The following is a 20,491-nucleotide window of genomic DNA, read 5'->3' as shown; positions in this document are numbered from 1 at the left end:
TAATCCAAATTTTCTGCTGTTTAGTTATTATGTTTACATTTTATCAGATAAGGTGAAATGTGCAATATAGATAAATCTTTCCTTGAAATACGATATTCTGGCTCAGATTTAAAATATTCATCACATCTAAGCGTCATCACCTCACAGCCAATCACAGTGGCTTCTGTGTTCTTTTTTTTCCCTTTGTCTGTCAAATTGAACCAATCAGAGCGCGCGGAGCACTTTCTATCGACGAGATTAAAGTTGTTGTAAGGAGCGCGTGTGTGCGCGCGAGAAGAAATACTGTCCGGGGCACGAGACAGGCTTGAGGCGGCGGAGGACGAACAGCAAGTCTTATCGGATATTCTGGTTTTAATCCGGTGTTTTATTGGCTTAATTTCCACCCGTTCAGAGCTTTAAACCTGAAAGGAAGCAGGTCGCTTTTTAAAGGATTTTTTGGGGGGTAGATTAGCGTTTAGAGTCTGTAACGTCTCCTCTTCTTTTCCACGCCATATATTTAAGAGCTCTCTGTATGAATAGTTTTCTCGTTCCTCTGTCTCCACGGACTTCGGTTTTTGCTGCTGGAGGAGCATTTTTACCGATTCGAGATGACGGAAATCAGCGAAAAAGAAAGCGAACCTCAGAACCGGGACCTAAACCGGCAGGGTACCACCGTGTCCGGTCAGCCGGAATCAAAGGTAACAACACACCTGTTCGACAAACGCCAACTGTAAAACAGAAAAACCAACGATTAATTATTCAAACTAGTGTCTGGATTTATTTTTTTTAAAGAATAATGTTTTTTTGTGAGTAGGTTTTTGTGTTTGGTAACAAGGTGAGGTCTATCTCTAATTTGAAATAAAGGTAATTTTAGAAATGAGTGACTGAGCGTTTTCTGCCTTACGAAGCTAATTCTGTAGTAGCTCCAGGTCTTGCATAACGACTCTAAGCCTCTGTAATTCTCCCACCTTGCCTGACCTCAAAGTTAGAGAGCAGAGATTACACAAAGGTGTGCATGTTTTCGCTGACATATTCATATTCAATGAGAGCTTTCATTTTCTTGTAGATCTCAAATTAAAAACAAAACTTATTCCTGACAGATGCACAAGAGAACTCCTTCTAGGTGATATGGTTCTGCTTTATTTAAAATAAAATGCATTGTTTCACCTTGACTTTGAAAGATTAACTTATTAGTAATGCTATACAGTAATGCCATTTGTTTACTCAAACTTTTGGCATAATTTAAAATTTTGCAGTCAAAATTTGAAACACAACTTTCAAAATTAGGTGGATGAAGAAGAAAAATACATGTTAAAAATTCACAATTATTGTGACACTTTGTACAACTTATTTTTTACATCTGACAAGGTTGTGGCATAGTTTGTGGGAGCTTTTTGCACATTTGTCATACCCTCCATTCATCTTGTGACTTTCTATTGTATTTATTGCTGGGGGGGTCTATCAAAAAATATGCCTGGAGAACCATTTTGGATCATTATTCTCCTCGGTAATTAACCATTTTCACTTTGCTGTCAGTTTACTATTTTTTTCAATCCCTATCTAATAAGTTTCGTAGAGAAACAGGCCCACAGCATCACCAATCTTCCAGCATACCCAACACTGGGTATGAAATGCTTTCTGACATAGTCACTCTTTGTTTTGTTTTATTTCTTAACATGATCTTATTACTCTGAATAAATATCCACAAGTTATAGTCTGGATTTAATAACTGCATTAATTATTGTGTGGTTATGTTATTGTCAGATTATTCCCCCCTCTGTATTTTTAAATAAATGAAAGATATTATTTTATACCCCAACAATGTTTTGAACAATCAAGGTTCTGGTGATGCTCTTTGTTCACTAAGATAGTCCAATAAACATTTGAGGTTTATTGGATAACATCTATCCAGTAAACCTATAGTTATACTAAGATTACATTACACACAAATGTTTAGTAAATGGGAAACTTTTAACATTGCTAAATTTATTTAGGGTTGTCAGGGTTAAGGGGGTTCAATACAAATGCATGGTATGATATATAATGAGTCCACTGCACTGAACTCCATTGAAAACCTCCTGGTTATTCCACCAAATATTGATTTCTGAACTCTTCCTGAGTTAAAACATTAATATTGTTGTTTCTAAATGAATATGAACTTGTTTTCTATTATTTTGACGAAATAAATGCAAAATTTTTGCTTGGAATTTCAGACACATGTTGTCAGTAGTTCATAGAATAAAGGAACAATGTTCGTCATCATCTTAATTATCTTTATATAAATCTTAAACTTGTTCCTCATTATTTGACCACCCTATTCATTTTTCCATTTTCAGCTGAGCTTTAACAAGCAGCCTTAATTGCCAGAGATTATTAGTTTCCGATAGATTTTGTTGGTCATCTCCACGGGGGCCCAGATTAAGTCCAGCAGAGCAGATTTCTTGTTGTTGTCTCCGTTTGTCTACAGATACGATAATGAATGGTGGGCAGCGAGGTGGCACTTGAATTTATGGGCCAATCATCTAGCAGATGTTTGCAGTGTCCTGCTAGGGGCTCGGCCATAATTCACCCAAGTGGTTGTCAAGACAAAATGGATCTCCAAGCTACATCGACCATGTAGTTTAGATGTTTGTCAAGCCCCTGCTGGCAGCCCATTCCCTTAAACATCCTGCAGAGGAATGAAGAGGAATTTACTAAACATATGTCACAAGAGGTTCTTTTACATCTTTATTTCTTTCGATACACCTGCTATTTTAATAATTTCCCAACAACCTCAACCTTCAGATATGAGTCTTTTGCATCCATCTGTCTCAGCCCGTCAGCAGCAGCTCTCCTTCATGTCTCTCTTCGATCCCTCTCTGTTCTCCCTTGGAGTATTTATTACAGTGCTAAGTGGGCCCACCAGCTTTCTAGAGTGCTTCTAATAGAGGCAGTGACACAGAGTGAATAGTTATTCCACCTCCTCCACCTACAGGCAAGGTGACGACTCCAAAAATATTATTATTCCTCTATAATCACTTGGAGCACATGTCATTCAAATACCTTACACTCAGGATTGTATTAATATTTGAGAAGATGAGCAGAAATGCAATTTCTCACTTTATCTCATTCTTCAAGAATCTGTAAAATAGCTCTGGGGAATATGAACTTAAACCTTTATTGCAATATTTAGTGGTAAAAAAGTGACAATTACTTTTTCTTTAGGTAATTTTATGGATGTGATTGCCTGGCAGAGCACAAAATACAATGCTCTTACAAATACTCCTATTTATAATAATCTTTTTTAGCACAAAGAAGTGTAATTTGTATCACAAAACTGCTCACAGTAGCTGCATTTAATCATATTTTGAACTTTATTAGTATTTATCTTAACCCTTTATGACCTAAGTTTCAAATCTCCATCTGGATATTCTTGCTTATTTTAATTGTAGGCGGTTCCTTAAATGTCCTGTGAATAAATATATTTATCCATACAACTGGAACTTTCAATATCTAGCAGTTGTTTTTGTAATTTGCCATCTATTAAAAGAGCGTCCCTCAGATTAATTTCACTCCCTGCTACTTTGGGAGTGAAATTACCATAATAACCCGATATTAGCTGGAAAGCGCAACGTCTCCCCTTTCAGTTGGAATTTTTCAGATAGTGTGGCGGGATTACGGTACTGCAAATTTAACTATCGTTCGCCCTCCTTTCAGTATGGAAAGGTTAACAGACAGTAGAGAAAATAGTAAAAATACAGACAGTTCAGCGTTAATTCAAATTTATTGTAACTCTGCTACATCAAAATTCTCATAAGAAATTTGTCACGATAAATAATAATACGATAAATGCCCCCCCCTACTCTAGAACTTATAATTCATCTCATAGTAGTTTGATCTAAACATGAAACGTCTGCATAGTCAATCTGTTTTAGTATTGTGTCTTAATGGCACTTGCAGGTTTGATAAGGTTGGGATAATAAACTGCACTCTAATGGTTTAACCCTTCCAGGCCAAATGTATTGGCGACAATCCAGCTAAATCTGCAGTATTGTAATTTCACCAAACTTTGCACAATCTGAAAAATCCCAATGGTTTCTGGTTATTCTGGTAATTTCACTGTCCCTCTGAGGGACACTCTTTTAATAGACGGTAAATTGCAAGAATAACTTGCCAGATATTGGAAGTTCCAGTTGTTATGGATAAATGGGCAAATATATTTACTCACAGGACATTTACAGAACTGCGTACAATTAAAATAAGCAAAACTATCCAGCCGGAGATTTGAAACTTAGGTCATAAAGGGTTTTAAACAGTTCTCTGTCATCCTATGACATTCGTCTACATTAACAGCACTCACAATTAAGATTTAAACTATGAAATACTTTGCTAACCCCGTCATTTCTCTCTTTTGCCAACAGCAAAACAGTACTTTTGCTGTTGGCCCAGCAAAAGTACTGTTGGCCCAGTACTTTTGCTGGGCCAACAGACTTGCAGAGGCTATAACTCTCCTCTTTATGTTTTCCAAGCACCACCTCCTAAAAACAATAGGCTATTCTTTCAGGAAGGTGATGTGTTGATGCAAGGCAAAGAGGTCCTCTCAGATAAATGGCATGTTTGATGATTTTACACATCTGTTTTTAATCCAGAACAATCAAATAACCATGAATTTGGGAATTGTCCAATAGTCAGCAGGCTGCAGCATCTTATTTGCCTCATCATCTCAACGGTTTCTGCAATTCCTGGACTGTCGTATGTATCCTCTGTTGTTTCAGTGAGGATGAACTGATGATTGCACGCTACATAAAGTTTAATAAAGTCGTTGAAGTGGCTGAGTCTGCCGATAATGCAAGGTGGAGATATGCAGCAGTCTCCAGGGCCTCTGCACAGTTCACTGGATATTTGGCCAACACAGAGACATTTTAATGAGTCTGCAATGATGAAAACTGTTTCTTTCCAGCTCTTCCGCTCACCTTCATTTCACATTTACCTCCTTATCAGTTTTGTATTACTTTTATGCCCCACACATAGGTTATGTAACATTTTTCTCTTTCCATTTCCGCAGTCCGATGACCTTTTCCACCTGTCCTTCACTTCCTCATCCCTTTTCTTTCCTCTGCTGCACCATCACTGTTAATTTTCCATTATGATCTTTTCACTCCCTGACCCTTGCATAGTGCTTGATTGTAAAGATAAAGGCTATTTAGAGATGCTTTGAATAATAATGGAAGATAAAACGGGCACCCGCCGACTACATTAAACTAAATTCATCGTTTTGTAATTTTCTGCTATGATTCTAGGTTATTTGCAGCTCATTAAACGAGTCTTGCGTGTGTATTTGCCCAGCAGTGTAACATGCAGATTTTCTTCATTTGCATTGTGTAAAAGCACTGGCATTTATTTAGCTGCATTCTTTCTGCAGAATAAAATCTCAGCTTCTTTCAGAGTGTTTGTTGCACATGCCAGCACCAATCTGCAAACTTAATGAGTGCTGATGACATTTCTGGACAAAACAGATTCAGCCTACTTGTGTTTGTTTATTTCATATCTCTGCTTGCAGATGGATGCATCATTAAGTCATATAATTTTTTGACTGACTTGGATATGTTCATGATTTCCATGCCAAAATGATTGGGCAAAAATATGTCTAAAGGCTGAAAGCACCAGCGAGAAATTACATAAAACAGAGAATATCATCACTGCTTCTATTCTAAAATACATCAAACTAGAGCTATTTTAGTCGGACACCTCTAAATAAAATAAAATTAACCCTTTCATGCATAGCAGTCACTGCAGTGGACAGCTGTCAATAAGCCACTTTCTTGTGCTACTTGTGGATTTTTATGTTATGAATGCATAGAGACCACTAAAGTGGACACTAGTGCATCACAAAATACACTGCCAACTACTGGCCATCCACTGCAAGTGCAAGAAATTTTTTGTTAAATCCAATATGGCAGACCGACGAAAAAGCAACTGAGGAATATCCAGTCCCTCCTTCTACTCTTGATGTATTTACCAAATAACAACTTTGCATTTGGAGGAAATTACAACTGATCACCTAGAAAAAAATCTTAGAATTTTTTTTACTTTACTAACATTTTCCCACCTTTTTTATGTCTTAAGAAAATCAGAAATCAAATGACAACAAATCCTGACTTAAAAGATCATAATTCATGCATAGAAGGGTTAAATGCACCCAAATGACAGGTGCAAATGAATTTTGCACCTGTTTTTAAAAAATAAAGTATCATAATATAGAAACTAATCGGCTAATCAGAATTGTTTTCACTATGTTTGGGGCCAGCAATAGATTTCTGTAAGATAAAAATATCTGGGTTTATCTGCATAACTCATGACAACCAGGTGTAGGATGAGATGTAGCATCAATTTAGGGTTTACATTTTACTACTTGACACTTTGGCTGTTTTTCTTTTAAGATAAAATTAAATTTCTGGGATCATTTGAGAACATCAAAATCACAACCTCGAGGTTTTCTATTGCTGCGTTGCTGCAAAAATCTGCGTATTATAAGCCTGGTGGGGCCACCAGGCTTTACTTGTGCCCCCACCAGGCTGAGCGTTGTTAATTTATTTTAGTTTTTTTTAATGATTGCCTTTTTTAAGACCTTATAGTCTGTATTTAGGTATTAATCTTTCAGTTTTCCAGTAACACATAACTATCAAGTGATATTTTCAAATTTCCTGTCAACTGTAAACATGTTTTAGCTCAAAAACATGGCGGGCAGCTGGATGACTGCCCTAGCACCCCAAACACAGGGCTTAGTAAGTTTCTGGGGGAAACCATGGCAGTCCAACATGTATTAAATTATGGACTTAGAGAAAATGGTTTATTTTGTTCACCAACTCTTAAAACTCCTACCCATATCCTTTTATTCCTGATAAAGAACGTAGTTGGACTGAAAGGGGAAAGTTGGAAAATAGCAGAAAACGGATTTGTATCTGAGTTTTCATTATCATCACTTTATTTATGAAGCGATTTAAAAAAAACCCATCAGAAATAAAATGACAAATCTAAACGATTAAGAACTCAAAGCAGTAAAACAGAAAATAAAAGTTAAGTAAAATAAAGTCTCAGCTGACTTGAAGGTTGGTGAGTAGAATAAGTTTTTAGAGTTTTGTTTGATAATTACTGTTTTACTATTTTAACACTTGATGCACAAAGTAATTGGATAATAATTGGATCATCTGCGCCTTGATGATTTCCTGACTCCTTGTTTCCCGTTTTTATTTCCCCAGAAGGTGAAACAACTTTGCACCAGAACGGCAGCTGCTGTATGAATTCTTTCATCCTTCTCTTCTTGTTACATTCACACCTCTGTGTGTGGCTCTAAAAGGCCTGCCTGTTGTTTTTTTTGGTGATTTGCATTTTAGCAGACTCCAGCAGCCCACAAGCTGCCTGCCAAAGTGTGCAGAGAAAGAGGCTTTCATTTCCAAATCCGGCAGTTAAAAGGGCTTAACTGCAGAAGGAGCTCTTAGAAACCGCTGACAATCACAATGGCTCATTCATTTGCATATAATGGTAAAGTAACCATGCATACAGCAACAAGGTTGACTTCAATCACATTCATGGCCTGCTGTATTTTCTTATTTTCCCCCAAACACAGGCTGAGACTTCAAAATTCCTGACAGGGGAATTTTGAATCTTCACATTTTCAGGGATTTTGTTGCGCCTGTAATGCCTCGCAGAACTATTTATAACCTTTCAGGTTTTCCCCATTTCATGTTGAAATTACAAAAATCAATGGGATCATTGGGGTTGCAATGGAAGATGATTAGGGCCAAAAAAAAAAAAGTGCCTTATTTTGTCTGAATTTTGACTTTAATCTTCAAAATTTTGACTTATTTCTTTGGGATTTTGACTTTAATCTTTTTGAAATTTGCTCTTTGTTCTTCAGAATTTTTTTTTTTTTCCCCTCTGGAATTCTGACTTTAATCTTCAGAATTCTGACTTTTTGATCTCAAAAGTCATAATTCAAAAGTCAGATGTGACTTTTGAATTCAAAAGATCAAAAGTCGGAATTCTGTTTTGTATATTTTATGTGGCAAATAGTATTGAAAAACCTAAACGTAATTAATATAAAAATCAATATTTATAAAAAAACATATATAGTTTTGAACTTGTTCAAAACATTTTCTAATTTATGTTAGTCAGCAGTGCTAGAAAAATTACTTGCATTTCCTGAAAAAGATTGATTGAATTGATGTTTACCAAATGCACTCCAGCTGGATGGATGCCCGTCGAGGTCACCTTTAATTCAAAGCTCAGGTCGTTGTGAGTAGACCCATACATTTACCCTGACCTCAGTGTGTCAGATGATTTTGCAACAGATGTTACTTATCCTTCACTCGGCATCAGTTGTGTGGCATATAAGAATGTTTTTTCTTTTAGTATATAAATCAGTGGCGCCGTTTATAAATTGTTTTACTACACATTCTTTATTCTACACAGTTCCTCTGTGATGAGATTATTGCTGTCACTAGTTCAGCGAGGACTGTGTCGGGTTCTGTGATCCATAAATAGATTTTAAAATGTTGGAGAGAGTCACAGTATTATCAGTAAATATTATAGTTATGAGCTGAGCTTTTGGTTTCTGCACTGTTTTTCAGGGAAGGTTGCAGACTAAAATAACTACCAATTAACCAGCAGCTTCTCCAACACAATGCTGCACATCTATTATAACTGTAACTATAAAGCTTTGGAGATAATAAAGATAGAGGAGTCTCTGCAGTGTGATGCCCTGCAGCGTAGACAGCTGTTATTGTCTTATGTCTCTTCTCTGTGCACAGTGATAATGATGAACTAAATCAGGATAGTATTTGGTGCTATTTTTTAAAACCTAAACTTTTAAAAGACTTAATCACATTCTTTTTGGTCTCCATGTAGATATGATGATTAATATAAAATGATTAATAAACAAAAAGGAGGAATGAAAAGGATTAGTTTCTTGATGGAACAAATAATATTGTTTTCACTTTGAAAACTGCAGAATATCAAGCAAGCGCGATGAAAAATCAAAGTAGAGGAAGAGCAGAAAAACACCTCAGATTTGTTAGAGAACTGGGTAAAATCAAGGTGTATAAATACAGTCTTTCATCTTTGTTGGATGAAAGAGAGGTTTGTGATTACTGGTAGGAAACAGCTGAGAGGGGACCCAAAAACTGAGGCAATGAGCAGCACAGAAATGCATAAAAATCAAGGTTTTACTGGCATACAGTTCACCCAGATGGTGGATGTGATTGGTGAATGAACAAAGAAAAGAAACGTTTTTCCTTTTGGATTTTAAACATAGAAATAATCTGTTTGGACCAACACGCACCTCTGGGAAAAACTAAGAGCTCACTGCACTGAACCTCATTATAAACCTGGTTATTCCACCAAGTATTGATTTCTGAACTCTTCCTGAGTTAAAACATTAGTATTGTTGCTTCTAAATGAATATGAACGTGTTTTTTTTGCATTATTTGAGGTCTGAAAGGACTGGATTTTTTTTTTTTCATTCCTCCTTTTCTGCAAATAAATACAAAATTTTTGCTTGGAGTTTCAGAGACATGTTGTCCGCTGTTCATAGAATAAAAGAACAAAGTTCATTTTACTCAAACATAAACCTATAAAGAGTAAACTGAGAGAAACTGGTCATTTTAAGTGGTCTCTCAGAGCTGCATTTGATGTGTATTTGCTGTCTGTTACTGGTTTTCACATTTGTTGACTATGACCTGTTTAATATATTTTCATGATGCACATTTCTGGACTTTGTTGCAGAAATGTGCTACACAAATAAACTCGATTGATTCATTTTAGATGAATGTGATGACCTGAAGGTTAAAGTCTAAACAGTTTGTGTCCAGGGTGTGTGGGGTCTGCAGACTGCTCATTTCCAGACCTTAGACCTGAACAAGCCCTTATGTTTCTCTCAGCAGACCTAATTGTTCGTTGTCATGTTTTATGAGCCAAACTACATGTTTTGTAGGGACATTTACCAAAAAATAGATTGATTTTTACAGCTCAATTAGAAAATTAGCTTGCAGGAAGACAACATTTTTCCTTCCAAACCAGACAGAAGATCAGCACAGTAAAGCAGCTTAAAGATCTAATAGAGATGAACACTCATTACTGAATGGGGCTTCAGTTGAGCCAAGAAAAGACCATTAAAGAAAGCATAAACTCAGCTTTCTCTTGAAAGCATTTATGAGAGGAACCTAGTGGGTCTTTTCATCACTCAATCTAATTGGATTCTTTAAATCTGTATCTTATAGAGGAGAAACCTGATCAATACTATCGATTTTTTTTTTTTTTTTTGTGTGTGTGAAGTGAGTGCAGGTGGACAATGTGGTGGATATAAAAGCTAAAAAGTGCAATAAACATGATAGGGAGGTTGTAATATTGTTAATATCTTGACATGTTTGTCTAAATTTCTTCACAGCCGCCACATGAAAATCATTACGATAACTTAATCTGTGTGGTTTAATGCGGTGACTACAGCCAGATAATGAGTTCATCGCAAACTGGAGAGCTGCTCTTCACTGTCAGAAACCCATTACATCCTTGTCCTCATCCGTCAGCCTTCCCCCTTAATGTACGACTCCACTGCAGTTTTATTTCCATATACCGCCCTCCCATAATTTCCGAATCTCTAATTGTTCAGCGAAATGGAGGCAAACGGCAGCAAAGACGAACAAAACGTTTGCCTGCATACAGTGAAGGTGTGGGGCGCTCAATAGCATTAATTCAATGTGAATTTTAAGAAGTATTGACATAGGTGGTTTCAAAAGAGGCTGTAAATCTGCAGCCCAAGGAAAAGTGGAGGAGAAAGATAACAAAATATCAGAAGTTATCTTGACTTTGAAGGGACAGTCAAAGCGTTCAGCGTCCAGAGAGTTTAAACCCTGAGTAGCCCTTCAAGCTGGGCACCTGCTTTCACATTAAACACCTGCCAATATTTTAAACAATAAAAACCTAAAGTAAAAAGGCTTGCACTGATAAATGCTTGTTGAATTTACTGGGAATCAGATGGGGAGCGTCGGTTCCTCCCCTGGTTTTTAGTTTTGGTTCGTGAATATCATAGTACGGTATCTGCAACCGGTTTTCAACCCTTCCCGACCAAACGTGTTGCCAGCGACGCAGCCAGACTTGCAGTACCGTAATCCCGCCACAGGTTACGCTATCTGAAAGATCCCAGCGGTTTCTTTAAAAAAATTCTGTTATGACTGAAACTTTTACTTGGTAAAAATTTGGTTTGGTTCCTCTTTCTCTGTGGAGAAATTAATGCAGAAGCATAAAATATTTTCACTAAGATTGGCTAATTTATCCCTTTTTTGAATCCAAACTCTAATACACTATCATTTGGTTGACTTTAAGGCCATTCGCAAACAAAAATACAGAAATTGTGTCATGTAATTTAGTCCTTTCAAATCTCCGCCTGGATAATTTTGCTTATTTCAATTGTACGAAGTTCTTTAAATGTCCTGTGAGTAAATATATTTGCCCATTTATAAATAGCAACTGGAACTTTCAATATGTAGCAAATTATTTCCGCAGTTTACTGTCTATTAAGAGTGGCCATCAGATTAATTTCACTCCCTGCTACGGCAAGAGTGAAATTACCGTAATAACCCGATATTGGCTGGAAAGCACGTCTCTCCTTTCAGAAACTGAATTTTTCAGAAAGCGCAACGTGTGGCGGGATTACGGCTGGATCCGTTTAGGCTTAGAGGGTTAAAATTGGCAGAAAATATAACGTATGGAGAAGTGAAAATTTGGGAAATGCCAAACAAAATCCTGGAAATCTTGAAATGCTGCTCACCGCTCATGTACCTTTTCCGATTCTGTGTGCTTGCTTTTTTCTAGCACGTATAGCTTTCGGATCATCGTTCTCTGAAACACTTGGATGTTTGCTCAATTTGAGCGATTCTTCTTTTTACAAAGCAGTCTTAAAACATTCCCTCTGTGTTCCAGCTGCAGCGACTGAAGCGCTCCTTGTCCCTCAAATCAGTCATACGCAGCAAGAGCGTGGATAACTTCTTCCAACAGAGCAACGGCGAATCTCGGCCAGCCTCAGCCATCATCACAGCGCCGCCACGTCCATCGTCTCCTCCCTTCTCTGAGTCCCCTCTGGGCTATGAGCGCTCTCCCTCTCTATCCCCATCAGTCAGCCCCAACCCTTCCTTGTCGTCACATTCCTCTTCCATCAGCCCTTCGCTGTCCCGGACCTTAAAGAGCCAGCTGAAGTCTCAGCCAATGCAACCGGTCAAAACTCACTGTTTCCAGGACCATGTCTTCCGTAGGCCTACCAGCTGCCAGCGATGCAAACATATGATCCAAGGTAGGTCAATTAGCAAGCTGCTCAGCAATTTATTATTGTATTGACTTAACCGGAAAGTGCTTTTCATCTGCTGTGTATTCAGGAAATTCCAAACAAGGGCTGCGTTGTAAAGCCTGCAAGCTGGCGGCTCATCTTTGGTGTTCCTCTGAACTATCTCAGCAGGCCTGTAATGGCAAGGTAAGAGACTCGGTGTAACCAGTGGAGGTTTCTGATATGGGCTACCACCCAGGGTGGCATGAGCTCCCCCGGCATCCGCAGGGCTCCCCTTCAGTGGATGTTAGAGAGTCATAATGTGATTTATAAACGATTTTTCACATTAAAAAGAGTCTGTTTCACTCCGCCGCTCTCGGTAGCGCACGCTTGTGAAAAAAATAACATGGATAACAAAACTTACAGCTTATTTGCTAAACATAATTCACAGCCATAAGTTAAAAATGTATCCATATGGGCGGAGCGTAGTCTCCTTTTGCACCTTATGGAGTCATGGTTTGCCCTGCTGCAGATACTACATGGCCAATAAAAGTAAGCTAAAGTAATTTTATTTATATAGCACATTTTCAGCAACAAGGCAATTCAAAGTGCTCACCTGTTGGCTATCTGCACATACTCACACCTAAGGAGAATTTAGGGAGACTAATTAACCTAACAGGCATGTTTTTGACTGGAGTACCCAGAAAGAAGCCACACATTCACAGGAAGAACATGCAAACTCCGTGCAGAAAGATTTCAGACTTCGTCTCCAATCCAGGTCTTTTTTCCTGCAGCTTAACAGTGCCAGCAGCTATGCCATTATGCAGCCATATGCCTAATATCTTCTAAATATACAGTACCATTAAGGTTTTCATAAATATTATGCTTGTAGCTTAAGTGTGACAGATTTTCCTGTGCTGTGAAAGGAAGCTTATTAGCTAAAAAATGCTTAATTGGCTATTTTGTACTGATTGTTTATGTGAAGTTCTCTGTTTTCTTTGCTCCTTTGCTTCACCCCAAACAAAAAAAAAAGTCACATAATTAATTAGATTTACTGTAATTGTTTCCAAAATGTACTGGGAATGTGGCTGTTCCTTGGAGAGAAGACACAAATTAAGAATGCTCTGTATCAGCAGAATTAAATGGCATCTGGATGCCTTAAGTGTCTCTGAGTCATTTGGCGCAGCCTTTTAGCCCTGGTAATATGCCCAGTCCCAAAATCCCTGGCTTGTAGAGAGAGAGAATAAAGTCCCCTTTTCACACCAGCAAAGACAAAAAGGTGGAGGTATAATTGGAACATGGGTTGACTGGAAATGTATGAAAGAGTAGCAGAGGAGCACATTTTTTTCCTCTTCTATATGCCATGCCTTATCAGAAGAAAAAAGGCTGAGTCTAGCAGTAGTAAAGTTCATCTGGTTACATCCCCATATTTTGTCTGTCTTACGACCTTTCTGCTTCTTTACCCTCTTTCTCTCACTTGTCTGGATGCAACATTTCCTCTAAACTTTGCTGGAAAATCAATATCTCTCTGTACCAGCTGGTCTGCCTAATTCAGTGTGAAATTTGCTGTGTTTGAGGCGAGCACTGTCCCCCAAGGATGTGCATGCTCTCACCAATCCAGTGTCCTTTTCGATCACTGCACACTCATCAAGGCAGAGATTAGCCGTTTTGTGAAATTAGGCGCGTAAGCCAGCATTTATGCATGTAAATTAAAGTTTTTCAATGAAAACATTACAGCTGAGGGAAATGGCTTAAAAATAAAATCTCCGATTTATTTTAATACCAAATCTGAGGTCTGGTTTTGATCTTTTTTTTTTTTTTTTTCTAAACAAAGAAATTACAAATTACAGAAAATGTTTTATAAAAGTGGCTTTTTCCCCCCACTTTTATAAAATATAAAAGTAAGTTGCATGATGGGACGCTATGGCCAGGCTACAAGAATTTTTATTTAATTACAAGAATATTTTCATAGTTTTAGCAGAAAAAAATGCCTTATAATTATGAGCTAAAAGTTGTTTTAATCAGAAAAAATCTGCCTGATATTAATTTGATGCTAATGTGTTAAAAGATTAGGTATTCCTATTAGCTATTATCTGTAAAACTTATACCAGAGTATAAGTTTGTACGATGTTCAACATTCTTTGTTAATTTTTTCTCTCTCAAAAATGTCTCCTAATATTACAACTTTATTCTTGTCCACATTTTCCAAAAATTAAATCTTCAAAAACCAAAACTTTGATTGATAAAATAGAGTTATCATCAAGCTTGTTTATAATTTTGCGGAGAGTGCAATTAAGGCGATTGCTTCAGTTGCGCTTTATGTTTCAGATCTTGTTAAAATACACAACTAAGCATATGAAATTAAGAAACAAATTAATTGTTGTTATGCTGTGGATCTTCAAAGACCTTGAGGGAGCTACAACTAAGTTTGGCTGTTGGGAGCAGCGCCTTGGAGAAATGGACCGGCTTAGCATGACTGACCTTGAGTTTAAAGGCCATTTAAAAAAATAAGAAACACGTTCACCTCTTTTAGATGCTTCAGCTTTTCATAATTCAGTTAGCCCAACAAAATGTACAAACAAAAATTTGCCGAGTTGTGAAACGAACAATCAACAGCTGCTTTTGCCACCCACTACTTTTTATCTACTTTTCAATTTCAGACCTGCATTTACACGACTATAACTTTTATACCATAAATCTAACGTGAAGAATCCAACCTTGTTATCCACTTTAAATGCTAATATAGTCGTCGCTTTATCACAGTCATGAAACGTAACTGTGGCAAAGCAAAACCAGAGGTAGATACTTTCCCCAGTGCGTTATTTATAACTTCACCACCCTTTGGTCGTTTTCAGCTAATGTGCTGACCATACACTTTAAAATATCTCCGTAATCGGAGTCATTAATGACTCTACAATCCTGAAATCTGTTTTGTAATCAATGTTAAACGTTAAGATGTAAAATACTTTTAATGGGAAGCTGGGAATGCTGAGCACTGCACAAAAAATGCAGGAAAGCTTTGCACACACACATCCTCACTCTTTTCTGTTGTACTTCACTTTTTAGCTGTTAACATATAAGAACAGTGAAGGAAATGTATAAATGAAACTGAGTAACTGACTTTTGTTTGATTTCAAAAGGTCAAAAGGGATGAATCGATGCCTAAAACCTTCTGATTCAGCTTGAGTACGTTCCACCTACAGCCTGTCTGAAGGCTCAGATGGAGAAATGTCAACAGCAATTACTTGCTTTTCTCCTGTGGTAAAACAGAGGTAGTTGGGAGCAGGTGTGAGCTTTTTACAAATGTCCTCAATTACAACACTGGTGCAATAGTATGCAAGTTACTGAGCTCATGATCTTTTGTTGACATTGCAGGACGTAATGTGTTTTCCCAACGGCCAGGCTTGGATTTTAGTAAAAAAAAAAATAAAAATTAACAAAAGTATTACGATGTGCCGCCCTGCAGTGGGGCAACGCAGGTTGCTACAATAGATGGTAGCCACACAGGCACACCCATTAGAAGGAAACAAACGCACCCAGTGTAACACTTTCATTCTATTGGCTGAGAGGTTGCCAGGCGACAGTGCTTCTTCGCATGAGCAGAAAATTAAGTGAGCAGAGACGTTTGCAAGCGGAGCTCTGATCCGAACAGAGAAGGTTTGAGTGCGAGGAGAAAGGTTTGAGAAAGCACAGTGAATATTTGAAAGAGGGCAGAAGTTTTGAGTACAAGCTTTAAAAGTTTTGAGAACAAAAGACATGAAGTCCTGCTTTCAGACTGAAAATGTGTGCTCTCAAATTATGGCAGAAAAATTCCCCCATATGTTGCTTTCTGCGTTAATGTTGACACATTAAATATTGTAGTAATTTCTTACTGAACATCTCGTTATTGCGCCCTCTACTGCACATGTGGGTCACTTTCAGGTCGTTTGCAGTTCACACTGGAGACCACAAACAGGTCGCATATATTTGGAAGCATCATTTCGGACTGCAGTGTAAACTTAGTCATGCTGTGCAATTCTTAGATTTAGACTTTTGTTGGGGGTGTCTTGTGGTGTGTTCAAGTCCACTGTTTTCCTCAAACTGGTAATGTGAGGGTTAAGGCAGCATGATGTTGGACTGTTGCTAGTGAAGGTGCTCTGAGTTTCAGCATTTCGAATCTACTAAGGTTTTGTGTGCAGAACCCATTCTTGTCTTTTGTCTATTCTAAGTAACATCCTGTCTTCGCATCTCTTCTGGTCTTCTAATATTTCAGTCTGGAGCCTTTAAGAGAAACTTCAGCTCTCCTCTGCTAACCATTGATCCACTGAGTATAGTCCAGGAGGCTCCAGCTGCCCAAGGTGAGGGATGAAACCTCTGGATGATTTGTCACACCGACAAACAACTGCAGTGTCTCATCGTAATATTGTGTCTTTGTACAGAGACAGAGAATGTCATCGTTGACCCTGTGTATGAAGCACTGCGTTACGGGACGTCATTGGCTCAGATGAGTCGCTCCAGCTTTGGAAGTATCTCCGAATCCCCTTGTCATGAGGTATAAAATACACACCAGGTAGACCATTTAAGTTAAAGTTCATGTTAAATGGAAACGTTATTAACTTTGCTTTCTTTATCACAGTCCGATACACTGCAAGGTAAACTAGAAAACCAACCAATCGCTGAAGAGGAAATTATTCCTGGAAGTAAGTTGTTTCTTTTGCATTCATCTGCTAATTTTATGCCATTTTTTTATTATTATTTTTAGAAATGTAAGCACAAATAATTTCTTATTGGATCGGAGATGCATTACACTGCTTAAATTTCCAAATCCAGCATTTTCCATGACAAAACTGAGGTCAAAAGCTTTCCGGCTTTGTTGGAATATGTTCTTCCTACCGGGGATTTACTAAATGTATGGCTTCAGCTCAATTTGCTTCTTTACCAATATGATAAAATGCTGTAAAGATACAAAGTGTCATTCATTTGTGGCAGATGGTTCCTTTTCATATCACAAAAACTTGGGAATAAAACGGTTAAACGTTATAAAAGTGACACAGTACAGCAGCCTGAATAAAAAGCAGATATGCCTTAATAAAAAATGAAGAAAAAAAACACTACATCATATTTTCAGTTATTTATTGTTGATATATTTAAATTGGCCTCTGTCTCTTTAAGAAGCTCCTACTCTTTCCGACACTAATCACAACAACGTTTCTCCATGATGCTGTTTATAATTGTTCGTAGGAGCTTTGGACTGAGAAGTAGTTTGTATTATAAGTTCAGCAGACTCGCAGTCCACCAGGTGTTTGCTAATTGCTGCTGCCGCTAGTCTGGAGGAGCTGAGTGGTGGAGGAGCTTTGACTAAATGGGTGGTACAGTGTATGTTCTGGCATTAAGGGAACCCCGAATGGCTGCCGTGTGAGACTCAAGGATTTCTCAAACATAAAATACAAATATTTTAACACGAGCATCGGTGTTCAGAGTACAAAAAACCTCGAGGAATCCTTTTAAATTTCCAGTTCACCTCCAAAACAGACATTTGAGATCTGGAGTGGTACACGTGTCTGGTAAAGAGATACCACAAGCTAAATGTCAAAAAGTTGAAGGACTATGCTGCTATGATATCATTTACAGTGTAGACTTGAGGTTTTCTTTGTGTGTGTATCCAGTACTTTTCCCTTTTGCTCTTTAGTCCCAAGAGAAAAGATCATCTCTGTTTGTTCTGCCACCACTTTACAGTACCTGACCTTCACTTCTGCCTTGCTGTCTCGGTCACAAAGTGTCATCAGCTCTCTCTCTATCTCTCTCCTTTTACTTTGCACTTTTACTCTTTCCACTGTCTATTTCTTCCATGGGACCTTTCATATTGTCTACCGTCCCTTTCCTTTTTGTCTTTATGTGTCTGTCTCTCCAGTGCTCACCCCTCCTGAAAGCGAGAAGGCTGATTCAGAGGACAGGGTCAGCCTGAAGGTGTGTAGTCAGCATTCTCCTCTTCTTTCAGCTTATTTTTATTAGAACAAGCATTCTCTGCAAGTCTGTCTTCCTCTTTATTTCTTTCCTTTGGTTCTGCACTTGGACGAATTTGACGACTGTTTTTAATTTTGCGCGTTTGTTGTCGCCAGACTCCGAAGCGAGTCGAAGTTCACTCCATTCACACGTACATCGCCCTCTACAAGTTTCTGCCTCAGGAGAAGAATGACCTGGAACTACAGTTAGTAAGATTTCTTTGTGTACTGTATGCGTGATTTTGCATGAATTAGAGTGGCCAGGTGAGAAAGGACATTCATACACCATCTGCCTGCTCAGCAGGACGATTGCAGGGGGCTCAGACTGGGAGGGAGGAACGTGCTGGGAGGCTGCGAAGGACAAACAGCTGCACTGAGTGCATGTCAGAAAATAGTTTTCGTATCTTAGCAGGTACACCTAACTGCTGAGTGTGGTACCACACCTGCAACTAATCTAAACACTGCAAAAACACAAAATATTACCAAGTATTTCTGGACTAGTATCAAGTGCACACTTGGAATAAGACAAACTAACTTACAAGTAACTTTTCATGCACTTTTTCTAAGTAAATAAGTCCTTAATATTGATGAAAAAGTACTAGTTCCATTAGCAGATAAATGAACTTATAACATGGGAAAAATGTCTTGTTATAAGTGAAATAATCTGCCAATGGAACAAGAGCTTCTACATCTAGTTATAAAGCTTCTGTTTAGTTAGTTTTATCTTATTTCAAGTGTATTAAGATATTTGCTCTGGAAACTTGACCAAAAATACTTGGTAATATTTAATTGTTCACTGTTAGTGCAGTGAACAATTCAGGCTTGGGATTTCAGTGACTCTTAAAGCTGTTTGTGAAAGAATCAAGTCAGTAAGGAAACGTACAGCAGAGTTAGACATTTACTGATTGGGGAATTTTTAAAATATATTTATGGAGCTTGATACACAAATGTAATAACTTTGTGACAAAACGTGACCTCTGCACATTCAGGGGTCAGGTATTTGCTAATATTTTGTGGTACTATTATGATAGCAATAATAGTACCATGACCCATTCTAGACCGAATGTGTCAGCGACGACACATTTTTACAAGCCAAATTTCCAGCACCGTAATTCCGCCACACGTTGCGCTATCTGAAAAATTGCAACGGTTTCTGAAAGGGGAGACGTTGCACTTTCCAGCTAATATCGGGTTCTTACGGTAATTTTTCTCCGGCCGATGCAGGGACCATGTTTTTTTGTTTGTGTAATCTGATGAAACACTGTTTTAATAGATGATAAATTGCAAAAATAACTTGCTAGATATTGAAAGTTCCAATTGTTATGGATAAATGGGCAAATATATTTACTCACAGGACATTTACAGAACTTTGTACAATTAAAATAAGCTAAAATATCCATGCGGAGGTTTGAAACATAGGCCTCAGAGGGTTACAAAACTAATTATTACTTAGTTTTTTAGGTACCTGTATGGCTGAATCTGCAGGGCACATAATTCATATTACATATTATATTTGTCTGCAGGCCTGGCGACCGAATTCAAGTCACAGATGACTCGAACGAAGACTGGTGGAAGGTGGGCGGCACTCCACTGTAATTTTTATCCCCTGAATATTTCAAAAGCTCAAGTTTTTGCCCTTTCTGCTAAGAGCTTTACCACTATAAATATCCAGATTGCCACTGAATGGATAGTACGGTAACCCATGTTTAATGCATCGCCCTGCCTTGGGAAGCTGAAGGCAAATCTGTTTAGAGGCAATGATTGTGAAGCATAGCCTAGAAATCAAATTTTAAAATGTGCGTGGTTTAAATCATTTTCTAGATCAAATGGCTCCATATAATGTGAGCTATAATATTAAAATAAAAAATGACTAAGCACATGGATTTGAATGCAAATCAGTAACTCATTTTACAAATAAAAAAAACTGCTTTTAAAGTGAGAATAACTAGAAACTTTACAAAGAGAAATGTGTTTTTATCTAATGATGGCAACGATAATTTAGAGACAGAACCAAAATAATATCTTTCAGTTCAGGATACAGATGAGTTGCCTGTTTATGCAGCGAGTCACATAATCAAAACTGAAAGGATTAGGATTCTTATGGCTGTTAAACCCGAGGCCGTCAAGGTTTGGAGACTTCTTCAAATCATAAGCACAAAGATTATTCTGTACATTTAGAAATGTATTTATTTTAGAGAGGAAATAAGTCATGACATGTCTGACATGAAATCCACACTAA

At 37.8% G+C, this 20,491-nt stretch overlaps 1 protein-coding gene across 2 annotated transcripts; it reads left to right on the top strand.

Annotated features, from left to right (window-relative positions):
• The first annotated feature begins 239 nt into the window (after window positions 1-239).
• Window positions 240-20,187, top strand: LOC103142262 (SH3 and cysteine-rich domain-containing protein 2-like). 2 transcript variants are annotated; one of them, XM_007558218.2, is made up of 9 exons: window positions 240-677; window positions 11,935-12,301; window positions 12,384-12,478; window positions 16,524-16,608; window positions 16,690-16,802; window positions 16,887-16,950; window positions 18,162-18,217; window positions 18,370-18,462; window positions 19,776-20,187. In XM_007558218.2, the coding sequence occupies exons 1-9, from the start codon at window positions 588-590 to the stop codon at window positions 19,803-19,805; spliced, it is 993 nt and encodes a 330-aa protein (XP_007558280.1). In that variant the 5' UTR covers window positions 240-587; the 3' UTR covers window positions 19,806-20,187. The 2 variants fall into 2 exon arrangements, with proteins under 2 accessions (XP_007558280.1, XP_007558279.1); XM_007558217.2 differs by having other exon boundaries at window positions 241-677; window positions 18,370-18,458.
• The last annotated feature ends 304 nt before the right edge of the window (window positions 20,188-20,491 follow it).

The sequence above is a fragment of the Poecilia formosa genome, unplaced genomic scaffold (genome assembly GCF_000485575.1).
Source record: "Poecilia formosa unplaced genomic scaffold, Poecilia_formosa-5.1.2 Scaffold95, whole genome shotgun sequence".
NCBI lineage: Eukaryota > Metazoa > Chordata > Actinopteri > Cyprinodontiformes > Poeciliidae > Poecilia > Poecilia formosa.
Note: the sequence above shows the minus strand (reverse complement) of the source record. Positions and strands in the feature narration are given on the sequence as shown.

Bases quoted from the DNA above. Each gene is read 5' to 3' on its own strand.
- LOC103142262 (XM_007558217.2), top strand. From the start codon at position 588: ATGACGGAAATCAGCGAAAAAGAAAGCGAACCTCAGAACCGGGACCTA. The intron at 678-11,934 runs GTAACAACACAC...TCTGTGTTCCAG, and splicing joins CCGGTCAGCCGGAATCAAAG to CTGCAGCGACTGAAGCGCTC. The intron at 16,951-18,161 runs GTAAGTTGTTTC...CTGTCTCTCCAG, and splicing joins AGAGGAAATTATTCCTGGAA to TGCTCACCCCTCCTGAAAGC.